Raw genomic sequence first — 24705 nt, 5'->3', positions numbered from 1 at the left:
ACCCAATACACACACACACACACACACACACACACACACACACACACCTCCAAGCAAATCGCCTCCAACCGCCAGATGTTCTCAAAGCTCGTAACCATCTGTTGAGATTTCTCCACTAGCCCAGGATGGGGTGGGGGGAGCTGGAGTGGAGGGGAGGAGAGAGGCAGGGTGCCGAGGGCGGGACGGCGGAGGAAAGCTTGGATAAAAGGGAAGAGATAGATGGTCTTAGGACCAAACGGGCTGGACCAGAGGGGAAAAGGAGCTGAGCACTTTTGAGACGCTCCCTAGGGTGGGAGAAGCCGGGCTGCGGGGCGGAAAGAGGCGGGACCGGGGCGGGCCTGGAGGGGAGGAGGAGCTAGCCCCGACTCGGGCCCTTTCGCGACGCTCCCTGGAGCTCCTGGGCAGCTGTTCCGCGGTGCCTGCGGGGAGGAGGGAGGTGGCAGCAGCGGCCGCCGCGGGAGGAGGAGAAAGAGGAGGAGGAGGACCCAGGCACGCACAGAGGAGATGAGAGCTCCGCGCTCGGGCTAGGCGGCGGCCGCAGGATGAGCAAAGACAGGCTGGAGAAGGGGCCGGCGGCCCAGGCGAAAGACTGAGCACCGCGGGGAGGGCGAGCGCCGCTGCAGCCCGCAGACTAGACTGGAGCGCTGGAAGGTGTGTGCGCGGCGGGGCCGGGGCAGCAGCAGAAGGACGAGGGGGACCTTGCATTCGTTCTCCCGGTGCACCCGATTGGCATTGGTGGGGCAGCTGCTGCCTCCTGGGCGTGCAAGCGCCGGGCACCGAAGCCCTCCCTCCCTTCTTCCCTTCCTCCTTCCTTCCTTCCCTCCCTCCTTGTCGGGGCCCCAGCTCTTTCTCTCCTCGTCCTCCCCCCAGGAGCCCGCCGGCTGCTGGCTCTCCCCCCGGGCTCATTCAAAGCCCCAGGCTCCCTCCTAAGGCTCTCTTTGCCTGCAAAGCGCTCTCCTCTCTGCAGCCTGGGCCGGAAGGCTGAGCTCCTGTCCCCTCTCCTCTAGCTGCCTCCTCTGATGGTCATCCTTGCACTGCTCTGCGGTCAGGGCTGCCGGCAAGAAAGCTCTCAAGGCACTCCCTCTTCTTCTAGAAATGGGAGCTACTAGTATCCCCATATATTACAGAGAGGGAAACTGAGCCTCAGAGAGCAGGAAGGTGATTTGCCCGCGAGTCACCGGGGCTGATCAGTGACAGATGGAGCTGGGTCAAGATGGGGTCTGCCTATGTCCTCTGTCCAGATCCAGGCTCTTTTCACCGCACCACGCGGCCTCCCGAACTTTTCTCCAACTTCGAGCCCACCCCCTCTCGCCACTTACAGCCCCCAGTCTGGGTTCCTGACTGGATGTGGGTTTACTCGGGAGGCAGGGGGCTCTGCAGGGCGCAAGGTCTCTCTGGGCCAGCCTCAACTTTCCCTTTTTCCCCAAGCTAGTGACTGCACCTTTGGCTGGGGGGCTCCGGGAGTGGCCTCTTGGCTTCTAGTTTGGATGTAGCCCGGAAAGTGGGGTGGAGATGGGGGGCAATGGGAGGAGGAGAAATGTGGATTCCGAGGCTCACATAGGCTTTGGAAAACAAAGGCCAGTGAGGGGTTAGCTTGAAAAGAGGTGGTCTCAGCTGCATCCTACAGCTGCTGGTCAGAGAATGGGTAAGAGGTGGGTGTGTGTGTGTGTGTGTGGGTGTGTGTGTGTGTGCTTGTCTGTGCCTATCTGTCTCTGTCTGTGTCTGTCTATCTATGGAAAGGTATCGGGATTTGGAAGCAGAGAGGCTGAGTTGCGATCTCTGCTCTCTTACTAACTAGCTGTGTGACCTTGGGCAAGTCATTTATGCTTTTCTGGGCCTTAGTTTCCTCCTCTATAAAAGGGGGCAAGGATAGATTTATAGTTTCTCAGGTTCCTCGCTACTCCAAATCCTATGACTCTATTTGCTTGCATGTGTAATGTTTTGGGATTAGCTTTCGCCCTTCCCACAAGCCCTCCTTTCCCAGGATGGGAAGGGGTGTTGTGAGTCCAGAAATTCATCGCTTTCCACTCCCTATTCAGAAGTTGAAATCCCCAGAACCGAAACTCTACACCCTTTGGAGCGGGGAGGAATCAATCATCCACCACCACCGTGAGGGGAAGAAACGAAGATATAGGGGAGCCTCTGTAAGAGAGGGGGTCTTTGATTTACTTGAGTGGAGGTCTGGCTGTAAGAGAGGCAGAATAGTCTCCCGAAAACAGGATACTAGAGCCCTCTGCCAGGTTACTCAAGTCCTGGCTAACTAGTCTCCTCCCTGAATGTCTTTGCACTTGGGGGGGGGGGAGGGAGAAGGGGGGATGGATGGCAGAGGGACCGACTGCCTTGCCACGGCTGCAAGTCCAGCAGCCCCAGCGGCTAGGAAGGCTCTGGTCCCCGCCCCAACAGCCCCACACTTCGGAGTTGGCTCCGCCTCCCCCGATTTGGTCGGGCCCTCCCTCCCTCTCTCTCCCAGTCTGGAGAGAGGGGCTGTAGGCTATGAGGGTCTTGCACAGCACCACCCCCAACCACCTCTTTTGCCTGGGATGAGTCTATTTCCAAACTGGGGGGAGAAGGGGCCATGACTGAGGAAAGATGAGATGAGGGGACCCTACTTTTCGAATGATTCAGAAGTTTCTCCCTCCTCCATTCTGTCTGGATCAGCCCAGACATGCCAGCCAGAGGAAAGACTAAAACCTTAAGAAAGGGGGAAGTAGGGGGTGGGGAGTGACTGGCTCTGGGTTGTTTCATGGTCAGAGCTGGGAACCAGTGCTGCACACAGATAAGTGAGGACAGAGAGGGGGCAGTTTCCCAGCCAGAAATAGGATGGAAGAATAATGTCTGTCCCCAACCCCTCAAACTCCTCTGACCCAGAACTTTGCTGGAGCCAAAGGACCTCCACCCCTTTTCTGAATTAGTGGTGCTCAGAATTTATTGTATTTCTTCCTCTCCAGCTTCTTTTTGCTCCCTTCCCCCCAGCTCAATAGTGATGTGTTGCAGAGACTAAGTTCCCATTCCCAATTTAAGGAGAGAGGAGGAGATGAAGAACTCCTTAGAATATCTTTGGGAGCGTGCCAGAACAATAAATGGTAGAGCTGGGAAGGGACCTTAGTGGGACAGCGAAGGGATATTGGAAGTTCAAAACCCACTTCTGCCCCTTACTAGCTGAGAAACTTTGAACAAGACACCTTTTCACTCTGGGCCTCAGTTTCCTCATCTGTGAAATGAGGAATTTAGATGATTTAGATCCTTTCCAGCTCTTCCCCAGTATGAACTTAAGAACACAGAAGACAGGAGGTCACAGCTAGAAGAGACTTTAGATCGGGGGATCTTAACCTGGGTCCATAGACCCCCATAGATTTCAGGAGGTCTGTGAACTTGGATGGAAAAAAAAATAACATCTTTATTTTCACTAACCTCTAACTAAAATTTAGCATATCCTTCAATTATGGATTTAAAAAAAATTATTCTGAGAAAAGGTCTGTAGGTTTCACCAGACTTCTAAAGGGATTCATGATACAAAGAAGGCTAAGAACCCCTGTCTTACAGACTGTTGGTCCTACACCTGGAACCCCTCCCATTTTACAAAGAAGGAAACCAAAGCAGAAGGGACATTAGACTAGGAGGCAGGACACTTGGTATGTTGTTTTGACTTTTTGTGACCTTGGACAAATTGGTTTCCCCTTCTGCTCCTCTGCTGCCTTGACCCTGAAATGGAGATAGTAATCCCTGCCTTGCCCAACTCCACAGGCCCATCGTAAGGATCCAGTCATCCTTACTGGATAGGAAAGAGCTTTGTAACTACAGAGCAGCATACAAAGGTGAACTGTTATTATTGATTCTGGTATTAACACGTATGTTGTTGTTGTTCAGTCATTTTAGTCACGTCCACGTCTCCGTGGTCTCATGTGGGGTTTTCTTGGCAAGATACTAAAGAGGTTTGCCATTTCCTTCTCCAGCCCATTTTACAGATGAGGAAACTGAGGTGAACAGGGTTAACTGACTTGCACAGGGTCATATAACTAGAAAGTGTCTGAGGCCGGATTGGAACTCAGGTCTTCCTGACTCCAGGCCTGGCGCTTTATTTACTGCCCCACCTAGCTTCAAATTACCTTATATAACCTTGGGAAAGACAGTTCCCCTTACTGGGCCTCAGTTTCTCTGTGTATATCATGAAGGAACTAGACTATGTGGATATCTGAGATCCTGTCCCTAAGCAGAGCTGTCTGGCTAATTGTCAAGGTACATATAAGAGACCTGCTTTGTCCCCTCCAGCATTCAAAAACACAGAAGAGAGTAATCTCTTCCATTTCCTAACTCTCAGAGCACTTAGTCTATAAAATCATAATATTTTAATACTTGCATGTGTCTTTGATCTCAGTGATGTGGGCGTGCCCTCCACCAGTGTAGATTACAACTCATTCATGTAAACCTCACATTTATAGAGTGTATTACCTAACAGCTGGCATCCAAGATTAACGGGGAGAGCACTAGACTTGGAATCAGGAGAACCTGGGCTTAGTCCTCGGCTGTGACATCAACCACGTGACCCCGGGTAGTTACGTACCTTTAGTTTCCCCTTCTACAAAACAGGGATCATATACTATCTCACAGGGTTTTTGTGAAGCTAAAATGAGATGATGTATTTGAAATGCTTTGTAAATTAAAGAAGGCAAGTATTATTGTTCCTGTTTTACAGATGAAGAAACTGAGGTTTGTAGACATGGAAATGACTTACCCAAAGTCACCAGTCTTGTAGCCAGGTCAGAGTTCTTTTCACCACAGTGCCTCTCTTATGGCCTTTGCTGTATTCTCCATTGCATTAATTCAATCTGACAAACATTAATTAAGCTCCTATTGTGTGCAGAAGAACACTGTGCTAGGCAGCAAAGGAAATACTAGGTGTAGAAAAACATACCTTCATGGAGCTTACAGTCTAGTAGAGCATAAGACAGACAGAAATAGCACAAGAGCATCAGAGAGGCGAAAACTTGAGTGCCTTGCAAATCCCAGAGGCAAGGTCATTACCAGCCAGGGGATGAAGGGAGCCTTCTTAGAGGAAGTAGAATTTGAATTGGGCCCTTTAAAGGATAGTTAGGACAGACTAAGGAGGAAATTATTGTGTGCTCATCTTTTCTGCCAGATGCATGAAGGGCACAGAGTTCATCTCCCGCTTTCATCTCTTTATCTTCCCCAGAACCAAGCACAGATTTGCCCAAAGTGTTTAGAACATTTTTATGAACTTGAACAAGAAACCCTCCTGGAATAGAGAATTGGTGAGAGGAAGCACCTGGCCCTTACCCAACCTGGAGGAGCTGGATTGGGAGGTAGTACATAGTGCAAATGGTTTGCTTTTAGAGCCATGAAGGGAGTGATTCCCAGGTGTGACCTGATGGGGAGGGTGAATCTTAGTAGGAGGTGTGTGTGTATTATATATATACATATATATATATATATATATATATATATATATATATATATATACAGAGAGAGAGAGAGTGTGTGTGTGTGTGTGTGTGTGTGTGTGTGTGTGTGTAGTCATCCACCTCTAGTCCAGGACAGAATGTCAGGTGGAATTTGTCATTTTTGGATGTGTTTTTTTCTAAGGAAAAGTCAAATCACCTTTGCTAAGAGTCTGGAAAAAAAAAGTCGACTCTTTGTTGAGGGAAGTGAAAAAGAAGGAAAATGTGGTAAAATGGGAAGAGTACTGGATTGGGAGTCAAAGGGCCAGAATTCAATTCTGCTAGTGACTTCCTAAGTGACCTTGGGCCAGTCATTTTAGCCTATCTTTCAGAAAGGGAGATGGACAGGTCAGAGATAGCAACCACAAGACCCAACTCTATATCTACATTTATCATCCTAAGGTTCTTCTGACCAGAATCCTCCAACCACTATTAGAGGCTAAGATATAGCTTATTTACAGTCTGATAGGTGGAATACCAAGAGACCTACTTCTTTTCTAGTTAAAGAACATAGAATCCTTAGAATGTGAGAGCTGGAAGGGATGTTAGAACATATGATAATAATGATAACTAGCATTTATACAATGCATTAAGGTTTCCAAAAATGCCTTACAAATATTATCCCATTTAATCCTCATAACACAACCCTGGGAGGTAGGTGCTGTCACTAACTCTACTATACAGATAAGGAAACCGAGGCCAAGAAAATTTAAGTGATATGCCTGTGGTTTAGACAACTAGTAAGTGTCTGAGGTAAGTTTTGAACTCAGGTCTTCCTGATTCCAAGTCTGACACTCTGTATGAATACATCTGTTGGATAGATACCTATATATCACAATATCTAGCTGTCTGAGGGGGAGAGGGACCTTAGAACATAGAATGTCAGAGCCAAGAGATGCCTTAGAACACAAAATGTCAACACTAGAAAGGACCTTATAACACAGAACATCAGAGCTAGGGGGGACCTTAGAAAAGATAGCATCAGTTTACTTGTCTAAAAAATGGGAGTCATATGTACACTAAGTCACAGGGTGCTGTGAAGAAAGCAGCTTGTAAACTACTCTATAATTATAAACTTTAAATAGAACTGGAAAAGAATCTCCATGAGAAAGTTGGACTTTTAGCTCTAACAGCCTCTCCGTTTTCCCCATCTGTCAGTAATAGCAGGGGAAATTCTGTCTGCCCTGCCCACTTTCTTGAGATTGATTGTGAGGGAGCTGAAGGAGACAGGGGCAGGGACTGACTGCCTCTGTGATTTCTTTAGCATGAAGAAGTCCTGGGTGAGAAAGCCCCTCAACCAATGCAGGTCAGCATCCTCTATGCAAGTCGCGGTTTTGGAACGTTACCTGGAGTATTGAGGGGTGGGGAGCATTTAGAAAAGTTAAAGAGCTGCCCAGCTGGAAAGAAAGAAGTGACTTTCCCGGGCACCTCCATGAAGTTGGGGACTAGAGCCTTTAGAATGTAGGGAGTTATTTCTCCCAAGGCTCCAGCTCTTCCCACGGTTGACGGCTTCCAGAGCTTACCAGGCAGGGTTGGAGGGAGGAGAAGGGGGGAGGGACAGATGCAGAATCAGGGATTCCATCGGCGTCAGAGTTCACAGGGTCATGAGCCCCGTCACCCAGCCTGTGAAATACCCTAACCCTCCCTCCTCCTGTGAGAATATTCGGGCCAAGCAAGGAAGGGCAGGGAGTTCCTTCTAGCTTTCTTTCAGACCCTGAAAATCAAGCTGACTAAATCATTCTCCCATCAGAGGATTTCTTGTTGAAGGGTTGGGCTGTCTGGTAATTCCTTGGGTGGGAGAGGAGGCAGCAAGGAGGGGGAAGATGGGCCTGTTGGAGCCAGGATCTCTGAAGAGGAGAACAATTTATAATAGTAACAACAGCTCACATAACTCTACCACCTGATGGTTACAGCCCGATTCACAACTATTATTATCTCCTTTGGCCCTGACTGTCACCTTCTGAGATAGGCTAGGGCAGTGTTATCCTTCCCCTTTCACAGAGGAGGAAACCGAGGTCTAGAGGGTGGAAACGATCTGTCCAAGATCATGTCGATACTAAATAGCAGAACCAAGACCACAGCCGTGTTTTCTCTAAGACCTCATTCTCAGACTTGGAAGGTTGCTCCAAGGTCATCTGGTCTAACCCCTACCTGAAGCTCAGATCCCCTGTATAAATGCTGGTGTTTTAGAAAGAGTAGTAGATCCAAAGGACCTGGGTTCAAATGCTGACTTGGTCACTTGTTATCTATATGGCCTTGGGCAGCTCATTTGATTATTCTGGACCTCTCCATTTCCTTGTCTGTTCAATGAGAAGGTTTGACTAGATAATTTCTGAAGACCCTTCCAAAACTGCCAGTGACGTGAAGTTCAGTACTTTCCAAGGCAACCAATTCAATTTTTGAACAACTCTTATTGTTAGGAAGTTGTAGGTTGCCCAGTAGATAGAGCACTGGACCTGGAGTTGGGAAGACCTAAATTCAAATCCGGCTTTAGACTCTTACCAGATATTTGATCCTGGACAAGTCATTTCATCTCTGACTCTATTTCCTCAACTGTAAAATGGGGATGATAATAAAAACAACCTGCCTCCCTCAGTTGTTGTGAGGATCAAATAAGATAATATTTGCAAAGCATTTAGTACATGTAGAGTAGACACTATATATTTTCGTTTCCCCCTCTTCCCCCCTTCCTCCTTTTAACCTTCCTCTCATTGTTCTCGATTCTTTCTATCCTCTGAAGGCCCAGCAAAAGTGAGAGACATTTTGGAATAGTAGAAAGAGCACTGGTCTTAGAGACAGAAAGTCTGGGCCTCAAGGTCAAACTCATCCACTTTACTAGCTAAATGAGGAAGTTAGAGATGATCCCTAAGGTCTCAGCCAGCTCTAATGGTCTGTGAGTCTGAATCTGTTTGTGGGACTCATCTCTGTGTCATGGATAAGTAACTCCTAGCACTTACCTACCAAGTCATCAAAAAGTTGTGGTCTTCTTTGAGAGAAGAAATCACCCTACTCTGAGCTCCCTATCTGATGAAATTGCAGATGCCTTTTTTGTGAGTCTATAACCCAACCCTCCTTCCCCGGGATAGCCCTTTACACACTTAAAGGCAATGTTCTGCCTCCCCAAGGCATCACTTCTCTGGATCACGTATCTCAAGTTCCATCAACCAGTCCTCGTAGGGCATGGCTTCAAAATATTTAAATCCACTCATTCCGCCACATCCCATCAGTATTTGGAGGAAAACATGTTCTTCCTGAAATTGGTCATCATAGCTTATATGTTGTCCATATACTCCAAAACAGGGTGGGAGCCATGTGTCACACACTGGCCCTGGTGTAATGGAAAAAGCCCTTGCCTGGAAGTTAGAACACCAGGGTTTAAGTCCTGATTCTAACCTTATCTAGTTATATGAACCAGGCCAAACCTTCTATACCTACCAGCCCCAGCATCCCCATCTGTAACATAGGATGATAATAATAGGGCCATTTTCTTTTTATATAATTTTGCCAAAGTGTATAGGCTCATAGGATCATTGATTCAGGGATGAAAGGGACCTCTGGGTCATCTGTAGGTAGCTAGGTGGCCCAATGAATAGAATGCTGGACTTGGAATCGAAAAGACCTAGGTTTGAATCCTGCCTCAGACATTTATTAACTGTGTGACCCTAGGCAAATCACACTCTCTTTGAGCCTCGGTTTCCTCATCTGCAAAATGGAGTTAATAACACGACCTACTTTATATTGTGAGCATCAAATAAGATAACATACTTAAAGCACTTTCACACCTTAAAGTGCTATATAAAATGCTAATTATTTGGGTTATTCTCTAGGCCTACCCCAATAGGTCCATTTTCTATAGGACTTTCAAGTTTACAAGTTGCTTTCCCTACAACAATCCTGTGAGGTGGAAGGTGTAGGCGACACAGCAGGGCTTAGTAGGTAGAGGATAACTTGGAGTCAAGAAGGACTAGATTCAACTCTCACCTCAGACTCTTAGAGTTGGATAGCCCTGGGCAAACTGTTTCCTCTCCCTGGGTCTTAGTTTCCTAATCTGAAAAGTGGGTATGATAATACCCCCTACCACTTCACTGTATTATGACAATCAAATGAAATAGTGGATGTAAAGCAATTTGCTGGCCTTCAACTGCCACAGGTCCCTATCAAATCAAATCACCTGTCTTTCTCCAGATTCCGCAGCTGTTAACAGAGGACATAAACGTACAGAAAGACAATTTCAACAATATCAGCGGCCCCTGGTAGATGCTTTTGTCATCTACCCATGCTGCTGGGGGGGTTGGCGACTTGTGCAAACACACTTCAAGATATGGGGTGAGTCAGACCAATATTTACTGAGCACAGCACCACCCAGGCACTGTAGGACAGTATGCCCCAGTGTAGACAAGACCCTGCCTTCAAGGAGCTCCCTGGGAGGATAGGGCTGACACATGAAAAGCTAATTAATAATAGAGGCAGTGTGTGATAAGGTCCTCAAGAGTAGCAAGGGAGTGGGGGTGGAGAGAGGTGGGGAAGACAGAGACAGGGAGGGAGGAAGGAGAGAGAGAAGACAAAGAAAGGAAGGAGAGAGAGAGGGAAGAGAGAAAAGGGAGGAGGGAAAGGAGAAAGGAAGGAAGGAAGAAAGGGAGGGAGGAAGGAAGAAAGGGAGAGAAGACAGAAAGGAAGGAGAGAGAGAAGAGAGAGAGAGGGAAGAGAGAATGGAAAGAGAAGACAGAGAAAGAAAGGACAGGGAAGAGAAAAGGAAGGAGAGAGGGAAGAGAAGAGGGAGGAGGGAAGGAAGAAAGGGAGGGAGGGAGGAAGAAAGGAAGAGAAGACAGAAAGGAAGGAGAGAGAGGGAAGAGAGAGAGAGGGAAGAGAGAAAGGAGAGAGAAGACAGAAAGGAAGGAGAGAGAAGACAGAGAAAGAAAGGAGAGAAAGGAAGGGAGGAAGAGAAGGAGAGAAGACAGAGAAAGGAAGAAGAGATAGGGAAGAGAAAAGGAAGGAGAGAGGGAGGAGCAAAAGAGAAAGAAGGAAGAGGAAGAAGAAGAGAGGAAAGAGAAAGAAAAGGAGAGGAAGAGAATGAGAAAATGAGAATAAACATTTGTTCTATTTGCCAGGCACTGAGGATACAAGTGGAAGCAGACTGTTTGGTGGGGGGATCTGGTGTGGAGAAGGCCAGGGAAGTGAGGCTCTTGGTGAAAGGTGAAAGCTGGCTAATCAGATCCCGGGGTGACTGGGGGAAGGTGGAGTCAAAGTCTCCCCACACACACCCCCCCACATGGAAATGGAGATGATAGTCTGGGTGGGGAAGGCACGTCACAGAGATGTCACAGAGATGGGGGTTGAATTGGACACTCAGTGTAGGGGCCCCAGATTTGGGGCCAGTGCCAGAGCTGTGGCCTGGCCTGCCCTTTATGTTAAGTTCACCAGTGTGAACTTGTGCACCAATGTGCACAGCATGTAACTTCTCTGAGCCTTAGTTTCCCCGTCTGTAAAATGAGAGGGTCAGATGACATAATCTAAGTGCAGGTGGGGAGGACAGTTAGGGACCGCTGGAATAACCCACGCAAAATGCGATAAAGGTGTGTTTTCAGAGAACGTTCCTTTGTGCATCCCTGTATAGACAGGTACAGGTTTGTCTTCTCTCCCTAGACTGTGAATGCCTATCAAGGATGCCCAGACTTGGGCAGCTTTTCCTTAGACTGAGTAGGAATCTGTCTCCCTCTGATCCTGGTTTTACTGCAAACCACACAAAACAAGTCATCTCCGTGACAGTCCTTCAGATATTTGAAGATAACCATCCAGTCCCTTCTTCCCGCTCCCCCACTCCCACCCTTGCCCAAGGCTCCTCATCTCCAAACCAAACATTCCTAGCCTTTCTGTTCTTAAAGAATTTCTAGCTTGTTCCCCAAATTCCCTTGTCTGCCTCCCAGATTATGAACAGGGTCAGGTCCAGAGGGGTTTGGCCAGATGTACAGAATCTGGGATCTCAGTACCCAAACAGGCAGGCCATCTCATTAATAATAATAATAATAATAATTAATAATAATAAAAATAATAATAAATAGCTAACATTTATACAGCACCTACTCTGGGCCAGGCAGTGTATTAAATGCTGTACAAATATTACCTCATTCAATTCTCACAACAACCCTGCAAAGTAGGTGTTATTATTATCCTCATTTTACAGACACAGGGTAAAGTGACTTGCCTAAGGTCACCCAGCTGGTATCGGAGGCTGGATTTGAACTCAGGTCTTCCTGACTCTAAGCCCAATGATCTATCCACTGCATCACCTAGATGGCTCCATTAAAAGGGGCTGCCTCTGATCCTGTCTGCTCCTTACCTTTCTTGCCAGCCTGACCAGTTCTTGCTTAACCGGCGAGGCCCACAGTAGAAATCTGGACAGGACCTGACTGCCAACCCCACAACATTTCTCAGAGTCCAGATGGAATGCCCTTCAGGGAACTCTTAATCAGCAGACATTAAGTAAGTTTCTACTCTGCACTGAGGCTCTGTGCTTGGCAATTTCAGTGATTGTTATCCTGAAAGGGACCTGAGAACATAGAATGCTAGATCTCAGGACATAGAACATAGAATCTCAGAACCAGGGGGGTTCTGTATTATTATTCTATATTATTATCTCCATTTAGCAGATGTGGAAACTGAGGCAGACAGGTTAAGTGATTTTCCCAGGATCACCTGGCTAATAAGTGTCCAAGGCAGGATTTGGACTCAGAGCCTCTTTGTGACTCTAGGCCCAGTGCTCTATAAGGATAGTAGATAGCATGTTGCCACTGGAAACAGGAAACTGGTTCAAATCCTGTCACTGGTGCTAGTTGCATGGCCATGGGCAAATTACTTAAGCTCTCTAAGCCTGGCTCTCTCTGTGTATAAAATGGGAGTTGATAATACAAGATGTTTGGCGCACTCTAGACTTGTGGGATTCCTTCAGTGTTTCTTAAGAGACACTTCTTTTGTTTATCCCCTTTCCCCTCTCCTCTATGTTGTTGTTATTTATTCATTTTAGCCACGGCCAACTCTTTATGACCCCATTTGGGGTTTTCTTGGCAAACGTACTGGAGTAGTTTGCCATTTCCTTCTTCAGCTCATTTTAGAGATGAGGAAACTGAGGCAAACAGGGTTAAGTGACTTGCCCAGGGTCACACAGCTAGTTAGTGTCTAAAGCCAGATTTGAACTCACAAAGATGAGTCTTCCTGACTTCAGGCCTGGTGCTCTGTCCAGCAGAAATGGAGAACCACTTCTCTGGTTAGAAGTGGCTGTACCATAGTCTCACATTGGGAACCCTAGACTTTCACAAGAGAAGCTTTGTACTGAGACTTGGTAGAGGTAGAAGGAAGGAGGATGGCAAGGATTAGCCCGATCCTTCTGGTGCCAGATCTGACTCTGATAGATGTCAAAGCTACAGAAGACATCAGAGGCAGGCCATCTAATCCAGTGGGGGGCCTGAGGATAGAGCCCCATCCACGCTAATCCCACCAAGTGGGACCTGCCCACCCTCCTAAATATGGCCAGTGCCTGGGAACTCCTTCCCTCCTGGGTAAGCCCGTTCTTTGTTGGGCAGCTCTGACTGTGACACGGTCCTGAAGAATCCGAGGATTCAGAACTGAAAGAATCTTCGAAGTCATCTGGTCTAACCCCCTCACATTTTACAGATTTGGCCCCTCTGGGGCCCAGAGAAAACTGACTTGTCCATGGCCACACACCTTTCTCTATATTGAGCTGAAATTTGCCCTGTCTTGACTTCTCTACAGTCAGTCCTAGCTCTGTCTTCTGGTGACAGAACAACTCTCCTCCTTTTTCTTTGTGATAACTCTTTGGGTATTTGAAAGCAGGAAAAATGTCTTCCCTCCCTGTTTCCAAATCTTCTTTCTCCTGGTCAGACATCACCAGTTTCTTTAGCCAGTCCTAGTAAGTAGCAGAGCTGGGATTCAAAACCAGGGCCCCTAAATCCAAAACCAGTACTGTTTCCTCTGTACTATATGGCCTGTAGTTGCTTCACTATCCTGGTCGCCTTCCTCTGGATTCTCTCTAGCATTTCCTGGAAAAGACATTAGACGTAGGATTGTAGGAGCACAGATTCAGAGCTGTACAGGTCCTTTGAGGTCATGTTACATGTGGGGGAAACTAAGGCTCAGTGACTTGCTCAAGGGGCCAAAAATGAGGCCCCATCTGCCCTCCAGATGGAGTCTGACCAGAGCAGAGGACAGTGGTGGCTATTGCTTCCCTCCATCTGGACACTGCTTCTCTGAAGGCAGCCTAAGATGGAGATTTGGCTCTGGCACCCCAGGGTCAGCTCAGAAAATGAGGCACTCATTTGCACACTTTCCTTGGTAGCAGCCCAAGGAGCTGTGCAGAGTAACACATACATAGAGTGGCTTCCAACAGGAGTTTGGGGCTGGATCCCTGTGGTCTGCCCTTAATTACTTCCTTCTGGGCTCTGTGGCAGCCACGTCCAGCCTCTCCCCTCCCTGATGTTGCTTGTAATTCTCATAGTGATTTCTTCTGTGTTCCCCTCCTTATTGTCCCACTTCCCCTTCCTCCTTTAAGAAAAAACAAAGGGGCAAAAAGTCATTCTTGGAGCTGGGAATCCCAACAAGAGAGAGCCTGTGGGTACCCCTCACCGTGAAATCAAGTTAGGTTATGGGAGAGGCTGGGTGGGAGAAAAGATGCCTGCTCAGCTATTTCCTCTCACTAGAGGTCCTAAAGCAAAGGTGGAATGACTGACTACCTGTCGGGTACCTTGAAGAAGGGATTCTCCTTCAGATGGGGGTTGGACTACCTGTGTGGGGAGGGCCAGCAAACTGCACCATCCAAGAGGGTCATCGGATATAACTTTAGAGATGGAAGGGATCCTGGAGGCCATCCAGTCCAGCCACCCACATTCCCCAGATCTGAGGCAAAGAGAGATATGACTTGCCCAAAGTCACACAGCTAGTAGGATTCAGTCAGAACTGAGAGTGTCAGTTGTGGAAAAGACCTTATACCATAGGATCACAGGAGCACAAATTTAGAGCTGGACAAGTTCTTAGAGTTTTTTTTTTTTTAAATAGGTGGGGAAACTGAGGTTTAGAGCAATTTAATGACTTGCTCAGTCATATAGCGAATAAGTGTCAGACAGGGGATTTGAACCCAAGTCTTTCTGACTCAAAGTCCAGCTCTCTACCCACTATACCATGCTGCCTCTAACATTACATCATGAAGTCTAGATAGGACTTTATAATATAGAAAGTCAGAAGTGGAAAGGAACTTAGCAAACAACTTTTCAAGGCTAAAAGAGCCTTAGAACATTGAATGTGGGAGCTAGACTTTAGAACAATGGTTCTCAAATGTTTTGGTCTGAGGACCCCTTTATGCCCTTAAAAATTACTAGTGACTCCCTCAAAGAGCTTTGTGATCCATATTTGCTATTATTATAATTGATATTAGATATCCATATTAGGATCTATATTAGATATCCATATTACTATTATTATAATTTATATCTAATATCCATATTAGGATCCATATTAGATCCATATTTACTATTATTATAATCTATATTACATACCTATATTTACTATTATTATAATCTGTATTCAATATCTACCCATATTTGCTATTATTATAATCTATATTAGATATCCACATTAGAATCTATATTATGTATATATATTTACTATCATTAGAAATTAAAACATCTTGGTACTATTATGAAAATAGTTTTAGTTTGGGGACCAGCTTATTCCCCAGACCATACTTTGAAAACTCCTACCTTAGAGAATTAGAGAATTAATCTTAGCATTCATTCCTTTCAACATATTCAGTTTAACCAGCAAGACTAAATACCTACTTCCTATCTGCTAGGCCCTGTGCTGGTGACACTTTGGTGGCTAGAGATTTTATCTTCAGTGGTACAGCTCAGAATCCATCCACACCTGCTCTTGCTGGGTGATTCCTTTCCATGGCCACATCTTCTTATAAATCCTCCAAAGGCAATCCACCAAACACATTGGAGATGTTTCTCTAGGCCTTTCCACATTCTTGAAAGGACTAATATGGTGTTTGGGCTTGGGATGCAAATGTGAAAAAGGCCCCTGCACTTACAGAATCTTAGGATGTAGTGATAACAACTTACTTTTCTACCCTTCTAGGGTAGGTGGTATGAATATTATTTTAAAGTTAGAGAAACTAAGTCCAAATAAGGGGAACTAATTTAATTTGCTTAGAGTAATTTGTTGTTGTTGATTAGTCATTTTTCAGTCCTGTCCAACTCTTCATAAACTCGTTTGGAGTTTTCTTGGCAAACATACTGGAGTGGTTTGTCATTTCCTTCTCCAGTTCATTTTGCAGAGGAGAAAACTGAGGCAAACAGGGTTAAGTGACTTACCTAGGGTCACACAGCTAGTAAATGTCTAAGGCTAGATTTGAATTCACAAAAATGAGTCTTCCTGACTCCAGGCCCCGGTGCCTATATGAGGTAGGTAGTATAAATAGTAGAATCCCTATTTTACAAATGAAGAAACTCAGGCCCAGGGAGGGGAAGTAAACTGAGACTCAGCTGACCCCACCATGTCACAAGTCAGGTTGTCTATGTTTGGGAAAGAGGGTCTCAGGTCCCTCAAGCCTCCTCTTGTATGTGAGCTTTGGGGTCAGCCATCAAAGCCCCCAGAGTGGGGAAATGATTATGGAGGTGTGAGAGGAAAAGGGAGACTTTTCCCTGAGCTCTTTTCGTATTTCAGGAAAATGGCAAATTGTCAGGAAACACTTTCTCTTTCCTGAATTTTCCCATTCTTCTCCTCCTTACAAAATCATCACCCTCTCCTTCCAAGCCCATCTAGAAATTTTCCTTCCTGAGTTCGGGCCAAGAGCATTTCTTTCACTTTTGATTCCTTCCTGAAGCAGGGGGATAGCCCGGTTGGTTCCCTTTCAGTTTCTTTTCCTGGCCACCTTTCCCAAGTGGCTCTCTTGTCCCAGTTGTGGCCTCTACAAGCCATCTGTCTTCCTTCTTTTGAAACCAGCAATAGACTCACTTTGTTAGCAAACCAACCCTCAGCGTTTCTTCATGCTAACAGCTCCCTGAGGTATGACTCAATGCTGAGCAGAGGTTGAGAAAGGAGAGGACCATAGAATGTCAGAGGAGGAGAGGGAACATAGAATGTTAGAGCATAAGCTTGGGATGTCAGAGCCGGAAAAGGCCTTGGAGGCTAGAATGTCAGAATATATCAACTGATCAACATGCAGTTATTATTAAGTGTTACTGTGTGCTGGGCACTGTGCCAAGTTCTGGAAATACAAAGAAAAAAGGAAAAATAGCCCCTGCCTTCCACAAGCTTACATTCTAGTGAAGAAGTCTATGTACATAGACTGGTATATACAAGGTTCACAGAGTAGATACAAGGTAACTTTAGAGGGAAAGACACTTAACAGCTAAGGAGTTTAGATAGTGCAGTGGGTAGAGCGATGGACCTGGAGTCAGGAAGTTCTGAGTTCAAATATAGCTTCAGACATTTACTGGCTGTATGACCCTGGACAAGTCACTTCATCTATTTGCCTCATTTCCTCAATTATAAAATGGGGATAATAATAGCACTTACCTCCCAGGGTTGTGAGAATCAATGAGATAATATTGTTGGTATTGTTCAGGTCATTTCAGTCATGTCTGACTCTTGGTGACCCCATTTGGGGTTTTCTTGGCAAAGATACTGGAGAGGTTTACCATTTCCTTCTCCAGCTCATTTTACAGATGAGGAAACTGAGGCAAACAGGGTTAAGTGACTTGCCAGGGTCACACAGCTAGTAAGCGAGACCAGATTTCAACTCATGAAGATGAGTCTTCCTGATTCCAAGCTCAGTGCTCTATCCACTGTGCCAACTAACTGCACCTCAGATAATATTAGTAAAATGCTTAAGACAGTGCCTGGCATATAGTAGGCACTACATAAATGTTAGTTTTTATTATTACTATTATTAGCTAGGAGGAAAGGTCTCCTGAAGAAGATAGCACTTAAGTCCTACAGAATATAGAATGTGAAGGCTGGAAAAGGACCCATGAGATCATCTAGTCAAATCCTTCCATTTTACAGAAAGAGAAACTGAGGCCCAGAGATAGAAATATCTAGAAGAAGCAGTAGCCTTGCCCGCCTCGGTAAGTACCAGAGATGCTTTAAGGTCAGACAGCTTCTTTGCAGACCAAGGTCAGCTGAAAGATAGATCAGACAAAGAAAACCAATGGAAACAGAAGGTGGAGTGCTTGATTTTCATTATTCATAAGTTTGGTGTTTGGATATATTTTTCTCAAGGCTAAAACCTCCTTGTTCTTGTCTCTCCTGTGTGTACCAGGTTTCATGTCATTGGTCTTTTTATTTTCTTTTTAAAAGCCTGGATGGCTGACAAGTTCTCGTTCCAGCCCCCTGTCAGGGCTTAATGAGAATAGTCCACCTTCTTATTTCTAAAGGAGATTTGATGCATTGCTTATTTACTCAGCATCCATTAATGTTCGTGCCTCAGACCTCCAACCCAGTCAAAGGCAATTCGTGATCCTAGAGAACATTTCCTTCTCAGTCTTACCCAAATTTGCACTGGGTTAGTGGTAGATCTCAGCCTAGAGCCCACTTCTTCTCACTGCTAGTCTAAAAAGCTTTATTTTTTTAATTTAAAAAAAGTTTCATTTTTAAACAATAGACATCTATTTTCTCTCCCTTTCACCCCCTATTCCATTAAAAAGGAAAGGAAAACTCATTTCTTGTAAGAAAGATGTCTAGTTAGGCAAAATGAATTCCCCCATCGACCGTGTTCAAAAATCCAGGTCTGATCCTGCCCCCTGACTTGTACACACCTCCACCCCCCACCTTCCGTCAGGAGGTAGATAGCATCAGTCCTCAGGAATCATGGATCACATTGATCAGAGCTCTTCCAGCTTGCAAAGTGGTTTGTCCTTACAGATGGGTCGTTAACGTATAGAGATTGCTGTCCTGGCTTTGCTCATTTCTCCTGCACCAGGTTAATTCCCCAGCTCACCCCATGCCCAACTTCCTTACTTAAAATGTTATTGTTTTCATGCAAGTCACCCAGGAAAGGTCCAAAATTCATTAAATGTTCCCCTTAGCTCCCAGAGGCTTCCGCTTAGTCCTCTTTACTCGCTTTTTAGCACGTAGAAACAACATGTCAAATCCTTGGAACACAGAATGTTAGAACATCCCCCTTCTAGGTCCTAAAGATCAGGTGTCTTTCAATGCTTTATAGTACAACTCCCTTATTTTCCAGACTGGAAAACTGAGATCAAGAGAGAGGTCACAAGAGAGAGGCCCAAGGTCACAGAGCAAGTCAATGATCAATCCATGTTTCTTAAGGTCCTTGGACTTAGAGTTAGAAAAGATCTTGGAAATTATTTCATCTAATTTTATATATGAGGAAACTGAGGCTTAAGAACTGGGAAGGGAATTGCCTGAGACTCACGCAGTGAGTTAGTGGTGGAGCCAGGACTCGCACTCAACTCTCGTAACTCCCAGGTCTGGGTTCTTCATACCGCTGCATGCTAACCCTCCCAGTTTGAATTCAAGGCTTTTAAACTGAATCCCCTTTTTACTATACCATGCAGCCTTTCAAGCAAAAGCCAGATGACTGCTTCTCTGGTATGTTACACAAGGGATTTTTTTTAGACTAGTTCTCCCTATCTGACCTAGGCAGGAAGTGCAGTGGCCTATCACGGGCCCAATCCTGCTATCGATAGGTGTGGGAACTGTATTTCCAACCTGGGCCGGTTCACCCTTCTGTAAGCAAACGGTGCCAGGATAAATAGTATGAACACCCAATCCAATTAGCCCACTGCTGCTCCTAACTGCTGAGTTCAAGCCAGCTCCTAGCCTTGGCCTCTTACTAGCAGGGATTACAGGTGTGGGCCTTCCCTCCTGGCCCTCGGGGAAGATTCCAGTTCAAGGACAGGTTGGGCTAAATAAATAGCCCCTGAGGTTCCTCCTAACCTTGAGCACGTGTGATTTTTCTGTAAAGTAAGAAAATGGGACAGTCAGTGACTTTTGAGCTGGATGTGACCCCAGAAACCATCTACTCCAATCCCCTTCTTTTACACGTGGGAAAATGGAGGCCCCAAGCTAAGATAGCCTTCCCAAGATTTCACAGGTAGTGAAGAGACGGGACTTCCCCCCAGGTCTTCCGAATGGCAGCCTCATTTCAGTGCACCCATCTCTAATATTTCTCCTCCACTCTGGTTCCCTTCTTTGCCCTCATGGTGGCTGAGTCAGGCTGGAGTTGGGCCTTCTTGCGTAACCCAAGATCTGACAAAAGTGACTGTTTCATATTTAATGACCACAGAGTTGTATAATCACCTGGGGTGACTGAAGAATAATCTTTGGGGCTGTCTCTCTTGCCTTGCTTTCGTAAACCTTTGGAACGGATCTGTGTAAGAAGAGCTGAGCCTGGCACGGGAGCTCAGACCGGTTGGATGGAATTAATAGTATGCACAGTAAACAGGCTGGAACACAATACAGGGTTTAGGGTAACTTTTCTACCCCGCTTTGTTTCCTGAATTCTGAACACCCTGGCCCTCCCAGCTAGGGTTTGGCATGAAAGGCACCTGAACAGGCTTTAATCTGAAAATTGGCCTGAAAGGAACAGGAGGCCAGCAGGGGGATGGGGGTGGAGGATAGAATGGATGGGTTTGGGGGACTGGGTACAAGCCAGCTATGTTTGTCCTCGCCCTGTATCAGAGCCCTGGGCAGATAGAGTTGCTGGCCCTTTAAATGTTTCATGGGAGCAAGGCCAGGGAGAGGGAGGGGAGTTCAGGAGGGGAGGGCCGTCTGGCTGAACCAGGCAGAGTGCTTGGGGAAGCCCAGAGCCTTCCTCAGATAGGCTTATCTTGGAATCCTGTGACTAGCCCTTGGTGCCAAAGTGCGAGAGGTGATATAGGCACTGGGCTCCTTCCCGGCTCGAAGTGACTTCTTTTCTTGGGTGAGTTGACGCTGGTCAAACTCCTTTGGAGAACTGTGTGCGGTTCAGTGCATTATGGGCTAGATTAGACATTGATGCACTAGAGAGGAGGATCTTGGTGTCACCGATTGGGCACAGGGAGGCAAGGGGACCCAGAGTTTGTGACCTGGGGTGACTCACTTTCCATCTTTGGGCCTCGGTTTCCTTTTCTGTAAAATGAGACTAGATAATATCTAAGGTCTTTTTCAGCTCTACAGATAATGATCCTGTACAGAGAAGGATAATCTAGTAGGATCAGTAGAAGGAAATGTGGATGTTTAACCTGGGGAATAAAAGACCTGAGGTAACAGGGTCTTTGTGTGCCTGAAGAGCTATCCTAGGGAAGAGGAAATTGACTTTTTCTGCTTGGTCCCAGAGGAGGGAAACAGATTGGGATAATGCATGGGAGTGAATCCCCTGTCTAGACATTTTCAGTCAAAGACTGCCTGACCACTTCTTAGATATGCTATAGATTTTTAACTAGGGGCTAGACTACATGCCTTTTGAGGTTTCTTCTGACTCTTAAATGTTGTGATTCTATGACAAGGCAGATTTCATCTCTATATAAGGAAGGGAATCCTAACACTCAGAGCTGGCCTAGGATGAAATGGGCTGCCTTAGTAAGGAAGGGGTTCCCCATCACTGGAGGTATTCAGGCAGAGCCTAGATAATTATTTGTTGGGGACATTGTAGAAGGAATTACTTCAGGGGTTGGGAGACTGGACAGGAAGAAGCTGAGGTTTCTGTCAGGGCTGAAATTCTTGGTGTTGGCCTGGGAGTCAGAAGACCTGAGTTCTAGTCTCACGTGTGCTATCGACTCGTGATGTCTTCTAGACCAAATCTGTCTCCTGTAAAATGATGGAATGGATTCAGGTGGTCACTGAGGTCTCTTCCAACTCTGACATTCTGTGTCTCGGGGTCCTTCCCAGCCCTGACATCCTATGGTTTTATAAAATTGCCCTTTGTGCTGGGTGTTGACATCTCTCAGACCCTGACCCTGACCTCGCTCTTCTTGTCTTCCAGGCTGCACAATGCTGTGGTCCCTCTGGCTTCCTCTCCTGTTCCTGGCCCCTTGTGCCAGGGCCATTCGCCCGTGTTTCCCAGGCTGCCATTGTGAAGTGGAAACCTTCGGCCTGTTTGACAGCTTCAGCTTGACCCGGGTGGACTGCAGCGGCCTGGGCTCCCACATTGTCCCGGTCCCCATCCCCCTGGACACAACCTACCTGGACCTGTCCTCTAACCAGCTGGAGATAGTCAATGAGTCCATGCTCACAGGACCAGGATACACCACTCTGGTGAGCCTCGACCTGAGCTACAACCGCATCGCTCAGATTTCTTCCACCACCTTCTCCCGGCTCCGATACCTAGAGTCCTTGGACCTCAGCCACAATGCCCTGACGGCCCTGCCTGAGGAGAGCTTTGCCAGCTCCCCCCTGAGCGAGGTGGATCTGAGTAGTAACAGACTAACCGAGATCTCCATGGACACCTTCACTTCTCGAGGGCAGGGGAAGCCCCTCAATGTGGATCTCTCCCACAACCTCCTTACCCGGGTGGTGCGGTCACAGCTGGACAGGGGCACCCCCAATGTCCAGAGCCTGAACCTCTCCTGGAACCAGCTGCAGGAGGTGCCTGACCTCCAGGGTCTCCCCCTGCGCTACCTCAACCTGGATGGCAACCTCCTGAGCAGGGTCCAGGCAGGGGCCTTCGCCGGGTTGAAGGACCTCATTCACTTGTCCCTCGGCAGCCTCCGCCGCCCTACGGAGCTTACCCCGTTTGCCTTCCGTGACTTGCCAAGCCTCCAGGTTCTGGACTTGTCAGGCAATCCCAGCCTTCAGTCTGCCAGGGCAGAGGTCTTCTCCACCTTGAACTCTCTGCAGGAGCTGAATCTATCAGGCACAGGGCTGGCAGTCCTGCCGGACCGGCTTCTGAAATACCTCCCCTCTGTCAAGAGCATCACCCTGGGGAAGGACCTCTGGTGCGTCAAGGTGGTCAAAGAGGGCCAATACCGACGAGAGATGGGCCAGACCAGAAAGGAAGTCTTGTATTGCCATGATGGCCACGGCGCCGTGGCCGAAGCCCCCTATGTCTTGTGATAAACATCAGAGATAATAGGCGGAAATAGGGAAGGCCCCTGGAGGGCCTGGGGAAGGGTAGGACCCACATGGAGGTAGGAGGAAGAAAAGCTACACTACACCTCCATTACGAGCAGATACTGAGGCCTACCCTCGTGATGCCATTTTTTTTTTTTTGGTAAGCCTGTCAATTTAATTTATATTTGTATGTGCCAATACCAGGTCTAACTCCTGAGTGAGTGAGTGTGTGTGTGTGTGTGTGTGCGTGTGTGGTGCCTTTCCACTTCTCCTACTATTCCTCTGCCTAGAGGCTCCCCTATGAGGCCACTCTTGGTCTTGCCCTGAACAAAAATTCCCACCAGGGGCTTCTATTTCCTAGTCTCCTGGGTAGCACCTGGGACCAGTTAGAGAATATTGGGAACCAGCCATCAGAGCCGAGGTGTGACGGGAAACATTCCTGACTCCAAAATGCCCCTGACTTGGACATCCCCTTTCTGGACTCTGAGGAAAGAGAGGGAAGTCTTCCGGAATACCCCGCCCATGGATCTGGGGAGATATCAGAGCTTAGGTGGAAGTTCAGGACCAAGAGAAGAAGGAATCATGCCTGAGGGGGTGTCCTCTCCATCTCAGATATCTCTGGTCCCTCCTCCAGCATTCCCCAGCTCACATCTCCAACGTTCCCCTTATCTTTGACTTAGTTATCCCCTGGCTCGGACATCCTCCCTCCCCCACCCACACCACCCACAGCCATGTAATGTAGCCGTGGCTCGTTTGGTGCCAAAGTGGGCCCCGAGCCCATCTCTGCCTATATACCCTTGGTGTTCTTCCCAAAGTGCCTTCCCCCAATGGCTTGACTCACACTGTGTTCAGGCATCTTTCTCTTAGGGGGGTTTGTTTTGTTTCATTTTGTTGTTGTTGTTTTTTTAATAATGGACAAGCTGAATGAATAAATCAATAAAGAAGGTAGTCATACCGAATAAATGTTTTCTCATCTGAAAAACTTCTGTGGTGTGAGGGGCTATGTATATGTGTTGTGTCCTATTGATTTATTGGGGACCCTTCTGTGCTTTTGTCCTCCTTCAGTTCCATATTTTGCACCAATTTATTCTTTCCTATAAGACCTTTCTTTAAATACCAGTCAGTGGACAACTGAGGAATATACTGATATAGAAAAAAAAAAAAAGCATTGATATCTAAGCACCATAGGGGTTTGAGTAGACTTCACAGTCAGCATGAGTCAATACTGTCAAATGGGAGCCCAGAAAATGAATCCAGTCTTAAGCCATGCTGAGAAGCATGACTTCCAGATTGAGAGAGATGATCATGCTGCGATGCTGTGGCCTGAGTAGACCACATCTGGAGGAGATGCCTGGAGTATGTGGGGAGGAGGTTAAAGTTCGTATGGGAGTGGAGGTTAAGATGAAAAACAACTTCCCCTCTGCCCAGGCTGCTCAGTTCTAGGTGCCACGTCTTAGGAAGGACATTGAGGAAATGGAGAGCAGCCAGGAAAGGACCCTATTGATGGAACCAGGGATGTGTAGCCTAGAAAAGGAAAGAGAAGACTTGGGGAAACATGGTGGCTGTCTTTGAACTATTTGGAGGGGATTGTCTTATGGGAAAATCCCCGGAGGGCAGAACTAGGAGCCATGGGTGAAAGCTGGATCAAGGCCAATTGAAGTCTTGATGTCAAGAGAAGCTTCTGAGTTCTCCCAGAGTGGAACAGGCTATTCGGGAAAGCAGTGGTGGCCCCCTCCTTAGGGGCTTTCAAGCAAAGGCTGACTGACCACTTGCCAGGTAAGCTATGGAGGGAAATCTTTTTCAGGTATGGGTTGGACTATATATACACTAAGGTCTCCCCAGTTTGGAATTTCCATGATGAATTCTGCCACTAGATCTGTCTGACCCTGAACCAGTCACTATCCTGATCTAGGTCAGTTTCCTTAAGTGCAAGACGAAGTGGTCAGCCTAGATCAGAGATCCCTAACTTGGAGTCCATAAACTGCAGATAGATTGATAGAAATATGTACGTATGTATGCACACACATATGTGTACATGTGTATATCTATATATATATATATACCCATCTACCACACATATATATAATGAAATATATCCATATATGTATACATATACACATATACTAAAATGATGGTACAGCTATATATGTGAATGTATAACATATTTTTATATATTATAGAC

The 24705-nt window shown here is 46.7% G+C and overlaps 1 protein-coding gene across 5 annotated transcripts; it reads left to right on the top strand.

The window, feature by feature from the left end:
- The first annotated feature begins 440 nt into the window (after positions 1 to 440).
- Positions 441 to 23468, top strand: TSKU (tsukushi, small leucine rich proteoglycan). Of its 5 annotated transcripts, XM_027848036.1 has the most exons (4): positions 441 to 651; positions 9642 to 9782; positions 11806 to 11936; positions 21457 to 23468. In XM_027848036.1, exon 4 carries the CDS (start codon positions 21465 to 21467, stop codon positions 22524 to 22526), a length of 1062 nt encoding a protein of 353 aa, XP_027703837.1. In that variant the 5' UTR covers positions 441 to 651; positions 9642 to 9782; positions 11806 to 11936; positions 21457 to 21464; the 3' UTR covers positions 22527 to 23468. The 5 variants fall into 5 exon arrangements, with proteins under 5 accessions (XP_027703837.1, XP_027703838.1, XP_027703839.1 ...); XM_027848037.1 differs by lacking the exon at positions 9642 to 9782; XM_027848038.1 differs by lacking the exon at positions 11806 to 11936.
- The last annotated feature ends 1237 nt before the right edge of the window (positions 23469 to 24705 follow it).

The sequence above is a fragment of the Vombatus ursinus genome, unplaced genomic scaffold, assembly GCF_900497805.2.
Source record: "Vombatus ursinus unplaced genomic scaffold, bare-nosed wombat genome assembly UNPS02005659.1, whole genome shotgun sequence".
Classification (NCBI taxonomy): Eukaryota; Metazoa; Chordata; class Mammalia; order Diprotodontia; family Vombatidae; genus Vombatus; species Vombatus ursinus.
Note: the sequence above shows the minus strand (reverse complement) of the source record. Positions and strands in the feature narration are given on the sequence as shown.